This window comes from Natrix helvetica (genome assembly GCF_964273705.1).
Source record: "Natrix helvetica genome assembly, chromosome: 6".
Classification (NCBI taxonomy): Eukaryota; Metazoa; Chordata; class Lepidosauria; order Squamata; family Natricidae; genus Natrix; species Natrix helvetica.
In genome coordinates this window covers 67,841,008-67,859,578 of record NC_138553.1, presented here as the reverse complement: position 1 = coordinate 67,859,578, position 18,571 = coordinate 67,841,008, and the positions used below count along the sequence as shown (strand labels likewise).

General features: G+C 38.2%; 1 protein-coding gene across 1 annotated transcript in view; it reads right to left on the bottom strand.

Moving 5' to 3' along the window:
• Positions 1-278: 278 nt before the first annotated feature.
• IL17REL (interleukin 17 receptor E like) overlaps positions 279-18,571 on the bottom strand; it is a 63,175-nt gene continuing 44,882 nt past the window's right edge. The window contains exons 11-18 of the mRNA XM_081957219.1: positions 17,131-17,175; positions 15,638-15,695; positions 12,795-12,967; positions 11,134-11,199; positions 9,297-9,354; positions 7,628-7,744; positions 3,490-3,544; positions 279-881 (exon numbers count right to left, since the gene is read on the bottom strand). Coding sequence (XP_081813345.1) covers positions 872-881; positions 3,490-3,544; positions 7,628-7,744; positions 9,297-9,354; positions 11,134-11,199; positions 12,795-12,967; positions 15,638-15,695; positions 17,131-17,175 — 582 coding nt within the window. The 3' untranslated portion in view covers positions 279-871. The remainder of the gene's footprint in view (positions 882-3,489; positions 3,545-7,627; positions 7,745-9,296; positions 9,355-11,133; positions 11,200-12,794; positions 12,968-15,637; positions 15,696-17,130; positions 17,176-18,571) is intronic.

Below are 18,571 nucleotides of genomic sequence, written 5' to 3'. Positions count from 1 at the left end.
AATTTTTATATACATACATACATACACACATACACACACGTATATATATATATATATATATGTAAGGAACCTTACACGGGAAAAGACCCGAATACAACAAAACCAGCATACCTACACCCGTGAAAATCTACGAATATATATATATATATATATATATATATATATATATATATATATATATATATATATATATATATATATATATATATATATATATATATATATATACATACATACATACACACACACACACACACACACACACACATTGATCCTTACATATTTTCCTGACATATTTATTTTTCTTGATAGAAAGTAATATTCTGAATAGAAGGATCTATAAAACATGAAAGAACCATAGAGATAAGTGATTTTGTTAAAACATTACAGGGCATATTTTATCATAGAATCATCCTATATGATACCCTAGTGCTTTAAAATGCCATGAACTACACTGATAGTGTTATTGTCATAATTCATTTTCATGGAATTGGTCATCAACAGGATGAGAACAAAACTGCCAATTATGTATGAAATGTTAAGGCTCCAATTCCTGCTCTTGTGTTGGTAGGAGCATGGCTTGTTCCACCAATATAAAGGGTGCCATCATTGATTCAGGAGAAAGTTAAATTGTCTACAAAAAGATGTTTTGCTATCAAATTATTTTAGGAAGGGAGACAATAGGGCACAGGGTAAGGAATTTGCCTCACAAAAATGTATTCCTATGTTACTGAAGTCAAGGAAGACCTCTGGCACGCATGAGGATTATTTTATACACGTAACTGTTTACAGTAGAGAAATCTTTCAATTACTTGTTAAGATGGAGGAAGTGACAACCATCTGCTTTTCTTCATACATAAAACAAATGGTGCTATTTCATCCTGTGGAAAAAAGAAAATGAGACACAAGACTCTTGAAATATCTGCAATTTGAAAAGTGCTATTATGCATTCCCACTTCTATCAGTCACTAAGGCTGCCAATCTCTTTTACTGGCTCATATATTCCTACAAAGAGCTTGTTCTGCAAATATTAGCAGCCTGGAGTAGTTGTAATTTATATAATTAACAATAGGTAATAATTCTTTGCTTGCAAAGCAGGAAATGTATCATTTTTCATTGGAATACGTAGGCAAAAATATGTAAGTAGAAAACAGTTCGAATTTATTCTATCACAGAAGGAGTAGAAGCTACTGATCCTGAGAGTATTGATAAAAAGGGCATTCATTTTCTATGAATTTGCCAAATGGGGAACACCCTCTATCAAAATATGTCAGATCTACATTATCTCCCATTCAATATACCGTATTTTTCAAACTACACGATGCACCGGAGTATAAGATACACCATGATTTTTGAAGAGGTCATTTTTTTAAAAAAACGTTTTTGCACTCTGCAGGCCTCCCAACACTCTGCATGCCCATTTTTGCAAAGGGGGTGGGGTTTCGGTAGGCCAAAAATGCTGTATTCAGTGTATAAGACGCACCCAGATTTTCATCCTCTTTTTTGAGGGAAAAAGGTGTGTCTTATAGCCCGAAAAATATGGTATATATTAGCACCCAAAAAGAAACAGGAAAGGCCTTAATGCATTCTCCCTGCAATTACTGGATTTCTAGCAGTGGTGGGTTCCGGATCCCGTTGCAACCAGTATGGTGCAACGGGGCCCGGCGTCTCCCACATGCACACGGGCATGCATCCTTACCTCCACAATGCCTCCGCAATGCCTCCGCAACGCTCCAGCTGCTCGGCAGAGCGTCGCGCAGGCGCTGTATGCTTTGTGCGTACGCGCGGAAGTGCTGAAGAGCTCAAATACAGGTAAGGAGCTCAGGTGGGCCCTCCAGAGCACCATACCGGAATAGTATCTGGTGCTCCTGGCAGGCACTGGTACGCCTGTTCCGGGGCATACCGCCTGCAACCCACCACTGATTTCTAGGTACAGTATATAAAATGTTTCTAAATTGACAAACAAGATAGTGAATGCATTCAGATGAAACCATGGAAAGACCAATTCTCTTAATGGGAAACTGAGAATGATGAATAATAATGTACATAATTGTAGTTAATGCTAAATATATATAACTAGGATGATTTTAATTCCTTTTACCTGGCCAAATTGGACCTCTCCATAATATATTTTATGCTGCTTTAAGAGCTCTCCAGCTGCTTGCCATTTCAAACCAATTAAATACCATGAAAATGTTTCAAGACAAAGTAATTTATAGCACCTTGTAGCACCAGCCATCACTGTGGTCATATAAAACCCATCTCTATTAGTGAAACAGCACTACAGGGATGGTTGGATGACATGATAAAACATGATGACTCTCCGATATGGAAATACTCTGAAATAAATGATCAGATTGTATAAACTATTAAGTATTCTGGACTGAGTTATTATTTTTCTCTGCTGAGATCTGCTAACAAAAGCAAAATTTAGCTTTTGCAAATAAGTTTAAATGCAAATCTTAATTATATGTCATCAAGTCATTTTTGGCCCCTAGTGACTAGTTAGATTTTTGGAAAAACAAAAGTTTGTTGAAATTATTATAGGCAACCAATTATGCATGAAAGTCATGTAAATATTAAGGGTCATGATCTAAGTCTGAGTCTAGATAGCTAGTTTGGTCCAATGGTTTAAGGCAGCAGGAGACTGTGAGTTCTAGTTGACATTTCTAGGTAAAAGGTTCAAGCAATTATCTAGAACAGTGGTTCCAAAAGTGGGGCCCATGCCCCACAGGGAGGTAATTTGATTTTTAATGGGGGCAATTGAACCTTGTTTAAACCAAGTTAATGGCCTTTTAGGCTTCCTCTGTGTAAGTAGAGTTCACTTTTTGAGTAAAGTAAGAATTATATGTGGGGGGGGAATCAGGATTTTAAAGATGCTTAGGTGGGTCATGGCCAAAAAATGGTTGGGAACCACTGATGTAGATTAATAAATGATGATTTAACAATCAATTCAGAGAGTGAGAGGATTTACATCTCATTCCCAAACATCACTAAAATTAGCCCAGGCCTTCTGAATTTAAATAATAAATGACAAACTTTGAATGTATTTAAATTATCAATTATTTATGTCCTAAATCAACTTAAATGGCCTCAACCCAAATACACAGTTTCTTTACATGATATTTTACCAAGGCAGAAGCGTGAGGTATATACTTCATATCTTTCTCCAGAACTGTGTTACCTAAAAGTAAATAGAAGTTTTAAATTATTTCACATAGGGATAATTGTCGTTTTAGTGTAATTCTAACAGAAGAACATTTATTCTATCAATATTAGACCTTTACATATGTATTTGTAAAAATATGCATCATAGCTATGGAATGTCATTTTTCGTTATATTCATTTTATTTTTATTTATATCTTAAAAAACGTAAGATTCATCCCCAATTTTAAAATTCAGGGCAGACTGACTGTAAAATAATTACTTGCATTTTAGAGCAAAGATTCTTTAGAATGTCAAACATCTATACAAAAACACATGCTTACCTGTGTGTTATCACGTGTAATACACTTTTCTCTTCATGGGTCTTCCTAGAATTAACTGGGAAAAGATATTATTAGTTAATACTGTTCTTTATTGATGTGGCCCTTTGTCAGTTCAATAGTCTTTCCTCTATGAATTCTTGGCAGTGTATGTGGCTCTATTCCAATGGGTTTTATGGCTATATAGTGGCAAGTAGATGAGTTTTTCCCTTAATCTCAACACCCTAGTGCCATGATTGTGAACCTATGACATACCCTAAGTGGCACACAGAGCCATGTTGTCTGGCACATGCGGCATTGCTTGTTCCTCTTCTAGGTTTCTGACTTGCATGCGCGCGTGATGATCAGCTGTTTTTTTGCCAGTGCAGCAGCACCGGAAACTAGGAGAGCTGGTCTTTTGGTTTCTATTATGCGCATGCACGCCAGCCAACTGATTGTTACGTGCGCATGCACGCCAATAACCAGAAGACAAGCTGGCTGGTCAGTGGTGGGTTCCGGATCCTGGTGCAAATGGTATGGTGCAACGGGACCCGGCGTCCCCACATGCATGCGCGCATGCGTCCTTACCTCTATGATGCCTCTGCGACACTCCAGCTGCTTAGCGGAGCGTCACAAAGGCGTTGTACATTCTGTGCATGTGCGCGGAAGTGCCAAAGAGCTCAAGTACAGGTAAGGAGGTCAGGCAAGTGGATGGGCCCTCCAGAGCACTGTACCAGAACGGTACCCGGTGCTCCCGGCAGGCACCGGTACACCCGTACCGGGTCATACCGCCTGCAACCCACCATTGTGGCCGGTGCACATGCGCACGCTGGAAGCCGGAAGTTCATTTCCCACTGTGTGCATGCCCACTTGGCAGGTTCTCTTCCAGGGTGCATCCCTGATGAGTGTGCATGTATGCTCCCTTTTTTGGCACTCGGTGCTGAAAAGGTCTGCCATTACTGCCCTAGTGAGTTCATGTTGTCCTCGATTCACCTGGCCACCAATCATTCAACTGTGGAAAGCTTCTCTGAGCATGTATGGTGATGGCCCTGGATTATGTTAGAACTAGGATCTCCCAACCATTGGGAAATTGGTGGTCTATCTGAAACATGTTGAACATATTTAAATGAGAACATGCTATGAGCGTTTAAATTCTAAAATGACTGTGGGAAAGCATATCATTCCCAAAGCATGGAGGTTATCTGCTACTCCACTCTAGCTGGCCAATCCACAGAAAGCTCTTGGCTACTACAGCCAGCCATTGTCCTTTTTCTGAGTAGATGGACACACCTCATTTGCAGGTGTTCATCTTTTTTATTTTCAAAGAAACCTTATGTTATCTATTTAAGGTACACCTGGGAAATTCCACAAGACTCCAAAGGAAGCAAAAGGCTGCTTGTGTGCATTGCAGCATTGGAGTTCCACAATTTTTAATTAAGAAAATCAGTATTAAAAAATCAGCTGGGCTAACTGAGAGATTGATCACAACCAAAAAAGGTCTCTATGCCTCGTTGAGTTCTCTGCACTCATTGAGACATCCTACTAGAGTTCCCAAATACATTTTATTTGGCCTATAGCGGTAAAGGTTCCCCTCGCACATATGTGCTAGTCGTTCCCGACTCTAGGGGGGCAGTGCTCATTTCTGTTTCAAAGCCGAAGAGTCAGGGCTGACCGAAGACATCTCCGTGGTCATGTGGCCGGCATGGCTAAAATGCTGAAGGCACACAGAACGCTGTTACCTTCCACCAAAGGTGGTCCCTATTTTTCTACTTGCATTTTTACATGCTTTTGAACTGCTAGGTTGGCAGAAGCTGGGACAAGTAACGGGAGCTCACTCCATTACGTGGCTCTAGGGATTTAAACTGCTGAACTGCTGACCTTTCTGATCGATAAGCTCAGTGTCTTAGCCACTGGGTCCCTTTACCTTTGGCCTATAGTATTGTCTAAAAGCATCCTTTATATAACACAATTAAAGGGATGTCATCATTCCATTTTGACCATACAATTACTGTAATATTAGCATTAAGATCAAATTATATAAACCAGATTATTTACTACTGCTTATACAGTAGTTTCATAAACAATATTGGTTTTTTTTTAAGTATGAACGTTGCAATTCAGTACAGGTTACATGATCAATTAATCACTAAGTAACTTATGGGAAGCATGACAATATGGTGTATGTGTGAATCAGCCAATAAGTTCATATTATGACCTTTTAATTTCCCAAGTTAATTTCCCTGATTTCTATCAGATATAGAAATCCACCAGGATACTATAAGTGGAAGGCTTTTTATAGTTGGATATTTGAATGAACAAGTCTTACTTAGACAATGTGAGGGTTGTATCGCAAAACGTATTGTGTCCTGAAGAGGACACAAAATGCCTCACACGTTGATTTTGTTTGTATACCTCTTACTCAGAAATGGAAGGCATGTACAGCAGTGGTGGGATTCAAAAAAATTTACTACGGGTTCTGTGGGTGTGGCTTGATGGGCATGGCAGAGGAAGGATACTGCAAAATCCCCATTTCCTCCCAATCAGCTGGGACTCAGGAGGCAGAGAATAGATAGTGGCAGGGCCAGTCAGAGGTGGTATTTACCGGTTCTCCAAACTATTCAAAATTTCCACTACAGGTTCTCCAGAACTGGTCAGAACCTTCTGAATACCACCTCTGATGTACAGGAAAGCCACACGGAGAAATCTAGCTTTTTAGGAGAAATATGGATCAATGGAATTATAGCAGGGCATATTAACATATCTACTGATGCTTTCAAATGTGAAAGGGAAGTCAAATACTATCACTCTTTATCATTGGAATTCTAGAGCCAACATTATATTTTCTAACAAATGTGGCAACTTCAGTAAGGAAATGATTATGGGAAGTTCAGACTAGTTGGAAAGTACCAAACTGGTGAAGACTGACTTTATAGAATATTGACCTTCTGTTGTAAGTGTCAAGTATAAAATCTCAATCTATTATGTAAACAAAACTGGAGATTTCATACAAATATTAACTTTTATTGCTGGAGCAAGAAAAGGTCGATCCTTCTCTTGAAAGTGATTTAGAGGTAATTGCAGTCATGGGGTGGACTCAACTTGTAATCCAAAAGTCAAAAAATGCATATAAAATTTCTTCTGGACATTCTGGATACTTGGCACACCCCAGACAATTTGCTTTTATTTTATTTTTAAATTCATTTATGTTGGTGGGTAGTTGTCACATTTTTACAATGTAGCGCCAACTACGACCTGAACTGCGTATCTAAAAATGCCTTAGCAATTCTTGTCTCTGGGTCTCATGTAATACCCAAAAGCATTCATAGAAAAGATTTGGCTTGGGAATGCAGTACCTCTTGGAAAAAGGAAATAATGCATCATGTTGTCGTCATGACATGTCACAATAGTTTTTCCCTTCACAGAGCTGGGGTGGGCATGGCCTGTGAATGATGCATCCAGCCCACAGGCCGCCAGTTTGACACCCCTACTTTAGGCATTGTCTCTGGTTGTTTGTTTATTTATAAAAATATGGAAATGGCTCATCGCACAAAGGGACTCCGGGAGGTGTATAAGCAAATTAAAACATAAACTATATATAAAATTTATATGAGGCAAAAAACGTTAAAATTCAACATTAAAAGTTAATTAAATTAAAATAATTTAATTATGAATTTATTACTGGAAAATTGGGAACCCACAATCCTTGCCTTCTATTTCCTCTTCATGCCAATATTTTACTATTGCTGTAACTGGATCTCAATTAAATTTCATATAAAAGTAGATTTCACACAGAAATGCAAAACAATAAGAACAAAGGGTGCTTTGAAAAGGGAGTAATTCCGATTGTAATAAGCTTCTGCAAATGGGTAAAAAAAAAAAAAAGCCCTGAGCATTCAGTATAATATTCAAAGGAAAATGACATGATGAAATTGTAAAAGCTACCATTGTTTAAAAAAAACCACTTGTACATTTTCCTTATGCAAATTTTCCTTGAACGTTATTGCGAAAATACAAAGCTAAGATAACAAGCCATTGGCTGATTGCGTGTTAGTACTTCTAATAAACCTCCAACCCAGTGTTGATTAATTAAAATCTATGAATTAAAACTAATGTTCTATTGTAACAACCAAATTGTTGACTTTTCCACTGCGTAAATCAGTACCTGACAAAAGTTTGTGTCCAAGGAGAGCCAACATGATTAGAAATATGGCAAGAAATGATATGAGAGAGAAGATGCTTAAGGAATATTCATAATATTCTTGAGTCCCAGTAGAAGAGTCTGGAATTAAACAAAATAGTATCTTAGATGTTCATCTAAGAATAAGCGGGGACATTTTCTTTTATGAAATGTTGATAGTTCTTCTAGTCAAAGCCAAATCATTGAGAAGAAAAAACAGACAAGCTTCATAGCAAAAGCACCATGTAAATGAATTAACATTAGCAGTTAACATGAATTAAGATCATGGCCATTTACCATTAACCACTATGCTCAGACAGCAAAGTGGAAGATCCAATGGAAGTTAAAATGGATGTCGACATACTCCAAATATCACAGAAGTGTCGCTGTCATCAGCAACATGAACCCAGCAATATAGAGAACCTCCCAGTGGACAGTTTGCTGGAAATTCAAGAAGTGAAACTCCCCAATTTTCAATTGTTGGAAGTGGGCGAAAGGGTGAAATACATGAGATGCACACAAGGAATTTTATATTTTGGCATCTGTATTTCTTATCATCTGTTTGCTTCAATTCCTCTTTCTTGGAAAATATGCAAAAGAATCTTTCTTTCCTAAACTATTAGAACAAGAATAAACATAGAATAAGAATATGATCCATGGACTAGAGGTGGATTCCGGATCGCCGTCGCAATTGGTACGCTGCAACGGGGCTGTGCATCCACCTCGGCCATGCACACACCACCACCCTGTGACGCCCCAGGGTTTCAGTACGGTGGCTACTGCTCCCAGCTGCCACCAGTACCAGGCCGTACCTCCCAGAACCCACCACTGCCCTTGACCAAACAGAGTATCATGCTCTCAAAATGCTGTTGTATCTTTTGCCCACAGTACAATTTGTTGAACAATGAGAAATCAATAAGCGCTGTGCTTCATCTACATGCTATTACAATTTTTCTATTTGTCTATAACCTTTAACTGCAAAATGTTGCATCATGGGGCAAGAAATTTTGAAATAAGGTATCACAAATGGATTGATTTAACAGAGGGCATCTAAAATACAGGAGCCTTGACTCCCATTGAACTGAAATTTGGCAAATTTTATAAAACATTTTATAACATGGTTCTCATCTTTGGCCTGCCATCACATTCACAGTCAGATTTTTATCTAGATCTCTGGAGGTTTTATTTGTTAAGTCAATATCTTCTCTTACATTGTCCACATCATTACTTTAATCTTGGTAGCTGCATAGTATCTTCTTGCAGTTACCACCAGGATGGCAATCTCAATAGTCCATATGTATTTATTAAATGTTTTCACTTCCTTGAGACATCTTCATGGGATCCTCAGAACAACCCTTCATATTCAAGAGGCAAATAGCCTTGACAAAGCCCAAAATACATCAGCTGCCCACTGCAACAGGTTGAAAACTCTAACTCTCCAGACTTAAAGTGTGGACTTTAATTCCTAGAATTCTTCAACCAGCCATGGGGATGGGGATGGGGAATTCTGAGAGTAGATGTCCACACATCTTAAAATTGCCAAAGTTGGGAAGTACTTAGTAGTGTGCTAGCTTCCCAAATCGCTTCTGTTAGGAGCCCTTAGATATTTTGCCTTATCTCATATGCAATAGCTTTTTTTTCCATTGAAACTTACTGCAGGGTAAATCACAGACATATGAAGAAACAGAATAGTCCACATCCGTCCTCCATCCCTTGTTTACAAAAGAAAAGAAAAAAACATTTTCCTGAATAATCATGAGAGATAGCATGCAATAAAATCAAAGTACATATATTCTCAGGTTTTTTTTTAGCATATACATGAAGTACAATTTTTTTAAAAAAAATATTGGGTTAGTTTGGGTTATGAAAAATCTGCAATAAAATAACCAACCTCAGAGAGCACCAAGGACCCCTCATTTCAACCCTGAGCTACAAATATTCTCCTTTATTAAAAAGAACAGCATTTGGTAAGCCTGAATAGGTAACCACTCTTGAAGAGTTATCATAGGGATGGTTTCAATAGGTTCAGATTGGCCAGCACAGTTTCTAGAATACTATTTCTCAACCTTGGCAGCTTAAAGATATGTGGATTTTCAAGTCTCATTTCCAAACTACCATGGTTGAGACTGCATAGAAAGAATATCTTCTCATTGGGTATATACGGTATATTTTGGGTCTTCATGTCATCCCTGATTGTCGGTGACTGTCCCTGAACTTTTCTTGGCAGCATTTTCAAGAGTATCCTGCCCTTGCCTCCTTCCAAGGGCTAAGAAAGAGTGACTGGCTCAAAGGCTACTCTATTTCTGCACTGCAACAATCCAGGCGATCACACTAGCTGGTAGCAAAGTTATTGTGAAGACTTTATGTTGGCAATTGATGAAGAACTGTGTGGAGAACTTCTGATCAAACAAGAGGCTTATCAAACCCACTTCTAGGGCAATTATTCTCATTCAGATCACTGCTGAAATCTGTCATTTTTTTAAAAAAAAAGAAAGATAATCAACCATGTGGAAGCTGCAAAAGTTCTTTAGAGAGAAATGTGCTCTCTCAGGTTCACTGCACTCAGCAATACCTCTCTGCTTTTTTTAAAACTTGTGACAATGAAAGCTGCAAAGAAATAATAAACCTGAACTTATTAAAAAATACTTTGAAGCAAAATACCATATCAGAAGATCACTTGGTGCTCTTAGTAGAATAGAAAAATGTCACAAAATTGAAAATATCAAAGCTTAGCAAATTAAGAGGCATTTGAGTGACTCCACTTTCAGGATCCCTATTTATACACAACCAAGGATGATGGTGCTAGATTGTGCAGGATGAGCAAAATACACAATGACAATATGGATGCTTTGGCCAGCAGATTATATACACCCCAAACCTAAAAGTAGGAGGAAGAAAGGGGACTTTCCAACTCTTTGTGCCATTTACTGCCTGCAAAGTAAATTACTGCTCCTAATGTTTGCATTTAGCTGGTTGATTTATAGAGCTATGTTTACTATTACTGCTTTATGTGCATGCTTTTGGCCTCAGTTGGCCATTAAAAAAATGCATGACACTGATTTGCTGCTGGGTTTTCCTGCCACTTATGCTATGATTGCCCTCAGTTCATGCTCGTCATGGTACGAAGGCTTTTCCCATCCTGCCCAGCTATGACGTTGCTTCTACTGCTCACTTTTAATGGCAGCTTATGCGTTTGGCCACCACTTGGGCTCTGATTTCTCCACATCTTGGGAAATTTACTTCCAAACAAAGCAGGGACTGAATCCAGAACATCCTCTGAGAAAGCTTTGAAAATATTATCCTTGTCAGCCGTGATAGGTGCTTTGCGAAATTTAAAATGTTGAATCATTTCCCAGATTATTAATGTCATTGTATTTGAAGGTGAGATGTGATTTTTATCTTTTATGTGTTACACACACACACACATGCACACACTTTTAGTTATTAACTGCCTGCAGATCCAAAAGAAAGCTTAATATCAAAAGATATACCTTAATGCAGACGTTTGAGCCACATGATTTCTCTGAAAGGTTGATAGATAGTAAACTTAATCCACCCTGGAAAATACAAGTCAAAACCAAGTTAACTTCAAGAAAATAAAGCCGCATAATCTTTTTGATCAGTTGCCTGTCACTCATTCTGCGGTTTCACAAACATAGTAGCTTTACACTTACAATGATTTCACTGTATCTCACATGTTCATTAAGCTTGCTATGCTATGCTAGTCATCTGAAGGTGCTTGTTAATTGGTTTAACATTTGGGAATACATGGGAAAATGTGTCTTATTTTCTCAAACTCTGGATATCATCTTGGAGTTTCTGAAATTGCCATTTGTTGATATCATAGGGAACATAGATGCCAGTCAGTAGATACATTGATTTCCAAACTGTGAAATAAGGAGAGGGAGGGAGGGGGAAAGACAGAGAGACACAGGGAGAAAATACTCTACATATTGCCAAAAAGAGACTATTGACTTACAATTATGTTGAGCCCCAAAATAGGGGATGTTTTTTTAAAAAAAAATTTAATTTTATTTTTTAAAAATCCTCTTAATTCTATGAAGAAATAAGTTTTTAGGTCAGCTACAATTGCTGACTGTGAAATTACTCTGAGAAAATTAGGAACGATGGGCCATGTAAAAGTCAGTATGGGAACTTTGTCTTCAAATCATCATTTCCCAGCATAGCTCTAAAGAACATTTCAGGATTTTTTTTAAACATATGTCTACTTTTAGCATAAATTCCTTGCCTACTGACAGGCCCCAGACCATGACATGTGGTGATTCTTCTAAGCTGAATATTTGTTTCACACTTAAAGACATATACCAGACTGATAGTTCTACCACCTGCATCCACAATATATTCTGTGAACTATTAGGGAGGGGCTATGTTGCTTCTTCCACTTATGTACTCCCTCCTGGGAATCTACCTCCTCACTACATTCCATCATAGCTACAGTTCAGCTGCATGTAGTTGTTCTCCATGATTTAAATATATTGCAGCATTAAGAACTTTAAAAGGTGAAAGATTTATAGGATCTGAAGAGACATCAGAGTATAAGAACTTATGTTCATATGTGTAAATAACTGTGAGCCTGATAAGGATAGATAGATAGATAGATAGATAGATAGATAGATAGATAGATAGATAGATAGATAGATAGATAGATAGATAAGATAAGATAAGATAAAGGTTCCCCTTGCACATATGTGCTAGTTGTTCCCGACTCTAGGGGGAGGTGCTCATCTCCGTTTCAAAGCTGAAGAGCCAGCGCTGTCCAAAGACGTCTCCATGGTCATGTGGCCAGCATGACTAAATGGCGAAGATGCACAAAACACTGTTACCTTCCCACCAAAGGTGGTCCCTATTTTTCTACTTGCATTTTTACATGCTTTCGAACTGCTAGGTTGGCAGAAGCTGGGACAAGTAACGGGAGCTCACTCCGTTACGCAGCACGAGGGATTCAAACCGCCGAACTGCCGACCTTTCTGATTGACAAGCTCAGTGTCTTAACCACTGAGCCACCATGTCCCTATATAGACATATAGTTCTTTCTAACATAGATGTTTCTCATGTATTGCATACTTCTTAGTGTTTTAGCTGAGATGAATTTGGCAGGCCTCTTGCCTTCATGCTGGATTTGCTTAAGTACCTTTGAAACATTAAAAGTTGCACTAATCAATGAAAGGGCTTTGGAGCTTCCAGTAGAGTTGCATAAATGCAAGTTGGTCCTGTTACATACAAGTACTGAAAACTCTGCTTCAAAATGTGATGTGAAAGAAACTTGTATTTGTTGTCCCATCACAGCAAGTCCCATTTTCCAAGCTGAAAACAAAAAGAAACCCATCAAACTGGTATGTAATCCTAACTGGATTAATAATATTTCAGTTAACATACCCTATTATTATAATGATTGATTGGGCTTAGAAATGGTGATCAGACCAGATCATCCACTGAATTTCAAGTTGAACCTGTTACCTGGGTCTCCTTGACCTAATCTACGTCACCAACGTCTACACCACACTGGATGTTTATTCCATTCTGATGCTTACAAATGATAATAAAAGGCATTCTCATAACACTACGCTAAGCATTCTTTTTGAAAAATGTTTCATGCACTCATAGTATTTTTACATTTGTATAGTATTATGGTGGAATCATATTCCATGAAGTGATTTTGAACTGAGCTCCAAAGGCATCCTCCCTTCCATGAGTCTTATTTCTACTTCTAAAACCTGCGTTCAAGCCCCTCCGCTTTCCTCAATTCAATTTAATTCAAACCTGTTGGCAAAAAGTTTGGGTTCAGGAATTGGGTACGGCTAGTCTAGAGAAAAGATGGACTTGGGGAGACACGGTAGCAGTGTTCCAATATTTAAAGGGCTGCTACCAAGAAGATCAATCTATTTTCCAAAGCACCAGAAGGCAGGACAACAAACAATCGATGGAAATTAATCAAGGAGAGAAGCAACCTAGAACTAACGAGAAACTTCTGAACAGTGAGAATGGCTTGCATTCAGAAGTTGTGGGTACTCCATCACTAGAGGTTTTTAAGAAGAGATTGCACAGCTACTTGTTTGAAATGGTATAGGGCCGTGATGGCGAAGAGAGCCCTCTCTGTGGGCACACAAGCCGTCACTCCAGCTCAGCTCCACTGTGCAGGTGCAGGTGCCCCCCAGTGGGCAGCTGATTTTTGGGTCTCTGCCACGCATGCGCGGGGGTGGGGGAGCACAGGAGTCATGCACACATGAGGGGACTGTGCAGGGGAGTTTTGTGCGCACGTGTGCGAGGTTGCGTGTGCATGGGTAGGGGCCATGTGCAAATGCACAGGGGGTCTCACACAAACATGCACGGGGGCAAGGGGTACAGGGGGTTTGCGCATGCACTGCATTACGGGTCCGTGCGCACGTGATTTCGACACAGCAACGAAAAGGTTAGGCATCACTGGTATAAGGTCTCCTGATTGAGTAGGGGATTGGACTAGAAGACCTCCAAGGTCCCTTCCAACTCTGTTATTCTGTATTCTGTAAAATGGTCATGTGATTCTAAGAAAGCTATTGGGGGAAAAATGTATCAAAGTTCATTCCTTCTGGAGCATACTAAACAATCAAACAATCAGAATAAAACTGAAAAACCTCCAGTTTTAAACAAAGTTTCCAACAAATACTAGCCCCGGGCTGGATATCTGCAAAGTTTGTTGCAGGGATGTTATGCTTTCATGAACTTTAAAGTGCCATCCCAGATTAAGTTCTTAATAAGTAATGTATACTCATAGTTGAATATACTGAACACTGTAAAAGAATAAGGAGTTCCTGGAAAATATTAATCTAAACCTGCCTAAGTTGCAGATTCCAGCTTGACCTGAATGTCTAATAGACAATCAGCATCAGTCTGAAATAGTCAAATGTACAGATGATTTCCATTAGAATGAAAAACTGGATCGTAATTGGTCTTTGGAGGGAGCTCATGGAACAGAGATGTATGTGAATCAGCCTTTTACAAATAACTCTAATGTCATGTAGTGTGGATGACACTCGCCTGCAGTTTCTGGATATCTCCTTCAACTATTTAATGCACAGAATTAGCAGATAAGTAGGTGGGGGTTTAAGTATCTATTAAGTGATTCCTATCTTTCAGTTGATCTGTGTTTGTAATTTTAATCATAAAAAGTAATTTGTATTAAAGTATTCCTTATATGAGGAACAATCTATTGAAAACCTAGCAATTAAATTAACTGCTCGTTCTGCTTTCTTATGTGAGCAATGAATGAGCCCCGTCTGATTTCCTTATAAGGACATCATATAAATATCCTTATAAATATCCTTTATAAGGATATTTCTTCATAAAGACAGAGAGGATCAAGGGATTCATAAACACATAGTAAACTTCTTTTCATTAAAATTAGGACTTTACTGGATTGATTGAAATGCACTTAATATTTCACTGCAGTTGTGGTGATGGAAATGCTGAATGGAAATTTTATTGGAACATGATGAAAACCAGAAGCTAGTATAATTAATAAATGATGACATACGTCAAAAGTTGTGCTTTAATGAGCATCCCTATAGCTTAGTAAACGATTGATTTATTCTAAAGAAATAAACACTATATGCACTACATACGATTAAAAATTGTCATGTTCCAAAGCTAAGAAAGACATTTGTAACCTAAAATATATACTGTGGGAACTATTAAGAGGAGCTGCCTTCACTCTCTTTCTTCCACACTAAACTGTGTTGTCTCTTGACAACTTGCTCCTGTGAAATGCACTCCCTCCCTTATGGGAATCCAGACAACATTCTATCCCAAAAACATCACATATCAAAAGCTACACTACTTAAAAGCTACTTAAAACTCTTCGTTTAAATGATCATCATAAAGAAATCATGTGCATGTTATGTATTGACCAAACTATTTCTATATGCTTTGATTATTATTAGTCATTTCAATCCATTGTGAATGTAAGAAAAAATTACATTACAATTATTATTTTTTTACCTTGAAATTGTCCATTACTGAATGGGCATTTAACCCAGGTGTTGTGTTCAGTTGCAAACTAAAAAGGGTTTAAAAAAAATTAACATTTAATTTGTGTTATCCAGCCTGAATTTTCTATTGCAATCAACTGAAACAATATATTGAATGGGTTGAATCTCTGGAGCTCTGGAGAAATTATCCTATCAGGCAGAATGAAGATGTTGTTTTTAGGATTAATAAGACTAAACAAATAATAGAGCAATTACAGCTGAATCCTAACGAGTAAGCCCACTAAAACCAATCAGATAAACTTTTAAACAAATGTTCCGTAGAATTAAACCATGAAACTCTTCCTTGATATTTTAATGCAGGGTAGTGGGAATAATGGACTTGTAGCAATAATTTATAATTTGCATCCTATTCTAATTTATGATCTATTGCAGTGGTGAAATTCAAAAAAATTTACTAGCGGTTGTGTGGGTGTGGCTTGGTGGGCATGGCAGTGGAAGGATACTGCAAAATCTCCATTTCCACCCCACTTCAGGGGAAGGATACTGTAAAATCCTCATTCCTTCCCCACTCTTGGGGGAAGGATATTACAAAATCTCCATTCCCACTCCACTCTGGGGCCTGGCAGAGGTGGTATTTGCTCGTTCTTTGAACTACTCAAAATTTCTACTCAAAAGTTCTCCAGAATCTGTTGAATTTCACCCCTGATCTATGCATGTCAATTCATTATATCTATAGCTTTTTGACACACATGAGCTGGATTTATCAATCATGTTATGCCAAAACTATTCAAAATTATTTCAGTAGTATGAATTTGATATAAATTAGCCATTGCCCTTTAAAAACCATGGTTTATGGATTAATGCATTGTGTGAATCAATTGTGATTTATTCAATAAACTGTGTTAAACCAATCGCTGTTTGCAACAATAGGTAAGCCAGACCATATTGTTGGATACATCTTTGTACCATAACTTTTTTATGTACAATTAGCAATCTGGGTCAACGAAAGTGTTTTCATTATTAGTCCTGCTTCTTTCTTCAAACTATCTCTGAAAGGTGATTATAATTAAGGCCAACATATACATGGTACATTTTACACTTGTGTGCTTTTTTTTTTTGTACAGTTCAAGTGGCATTAGCTATTGAAATGGGCTGGCAAAGGATCGCCAAATTATGTGGCTAAGACAAATTCTTCCTCTAAAATGGACATTTGCTTCAAAAAGATGTATCATTCAATTTCAGTGGGAAATTACCCAACACCATATGGACACACAAATCAAATGCCAGATTCAGAAAAGAGACTCTCCTCAGGACTCTGGGTGGGATAAAGCTTCCCATCATATCTACTAAACCACCAGTTTCAAGCTCCATCAGAAGAAACAAGAGACTTGTACAGTAGAAAAGGTCATTTCTGTCAAATTGAATCAAATCTGTATTGAGGCCATAAACCAGAATAAGGGCCATAACCTCTCACTTAGAAATGGCAATTGGATCTTGATATACCTTGATGCAAAGGCTTGGATGTGTATCAACTCGGAAATATTCCACCTGATTGAGAAAAGATAATTAGAATGTTAGCCAATCCTGAAAAGGCAAGCAAGAACATTCTATCACATTTCAATGATATATCATGTACAATGAACACAATTGGAGTGAAGAGGGAAAGTAATCTCTACTGACCCTGTATTTGTCTCCACAACTGTATTTGTCTCCACAACTGTATTTGTCTCCACAACTGTATTTGTCTCCATAACTCCTCCCTGTGCATTGAAACTATTCTGTACTTGGACAAGAATGTTAGATTTGTAATGAAGGCTGTCTGATCTGATCTCTGCTAAGAGCAGGAATTGTAAAAGAAATCTCTGGGCTAAGAAAGAGATGGGAGTATCTCAAAAGAGTATTAACAATGAGCAGAGGGATGCTGTATATTAGAGTCATCTACTAAAGAGGTAGTTAACCCTTTAGACTTGCCCCTAAAAAAAGGAAGTTCTTGACCTTGTTGAATTCACTATTAAATGAATTTTGGTTTTGGTTCTTAATTGGTTTTGAAAAAATCTATATAATACCCCCATCCTTTGCTGACGATAAGTTGTCATCGTGATTCAAATTCTAACCATGCTTTGTTGACAGAGGATTTTAATTATGGCATCCTTAACAGAAGACCATTTCATAACCTGTTTGAGTTAACTGTCACCCGTGCCATAGTTATTTCCATTTGAACTATTGTCACATGCTCTACATGGGGATGCCCTTAAAGAGTATCCAGAAATTATAGTTGCCTCAAACCAAAACTTTAAAGCTTTTTAAAGCTATATATATGACTTGTGTCCAGATTATTTAAAGGACCACTTCTCTCCAGTTACCCCCCCTGCGCTCCCCCCACTTATGGCACGCAAGCCAAAAAAGGTTCGCCATCGCTGTCCTAAGACGTCTCCCTGGTCATGTGGCCAGCATGATTAAACACCAAAGGCGCACGGAATACTGTTACCTTCCCACCAAAGGTGGTTTCTATTTTTCTACTTGCATTTTTACATGCTTTCAAACTGCTAGGCTGGCAGAATCTGGGACAAGTAACGGGAGCTCACTCTGTTACGCAGCACTAGGTATTCGAACCGCTGAACTGCCGCCCTTTTGATTGACAAGCTCAGCATCTTAGCCACTGAGCCACCACGTCGCTTATTCATTGACTAGGGATGCATAATTACTGCCGTATGGATGCTGTTGGGTACAAACTTTACAATGAGTTTCCCAATGGAGCCCATAATGAATTCACTATTCTTGGTTTCCCTGTAGGATATTTGAAAAGTTACTGGATGTAAGGGAGAAGTGTTTTATTTACTTTGCTTAGTATCCTTGTAAGTGGGAGTAGGAATGTTCCCTTTTTTAAATGATGTACATTCATGAATAGGATGGACTTCCCTGTCTCATCACTTCCTTGAAAGCC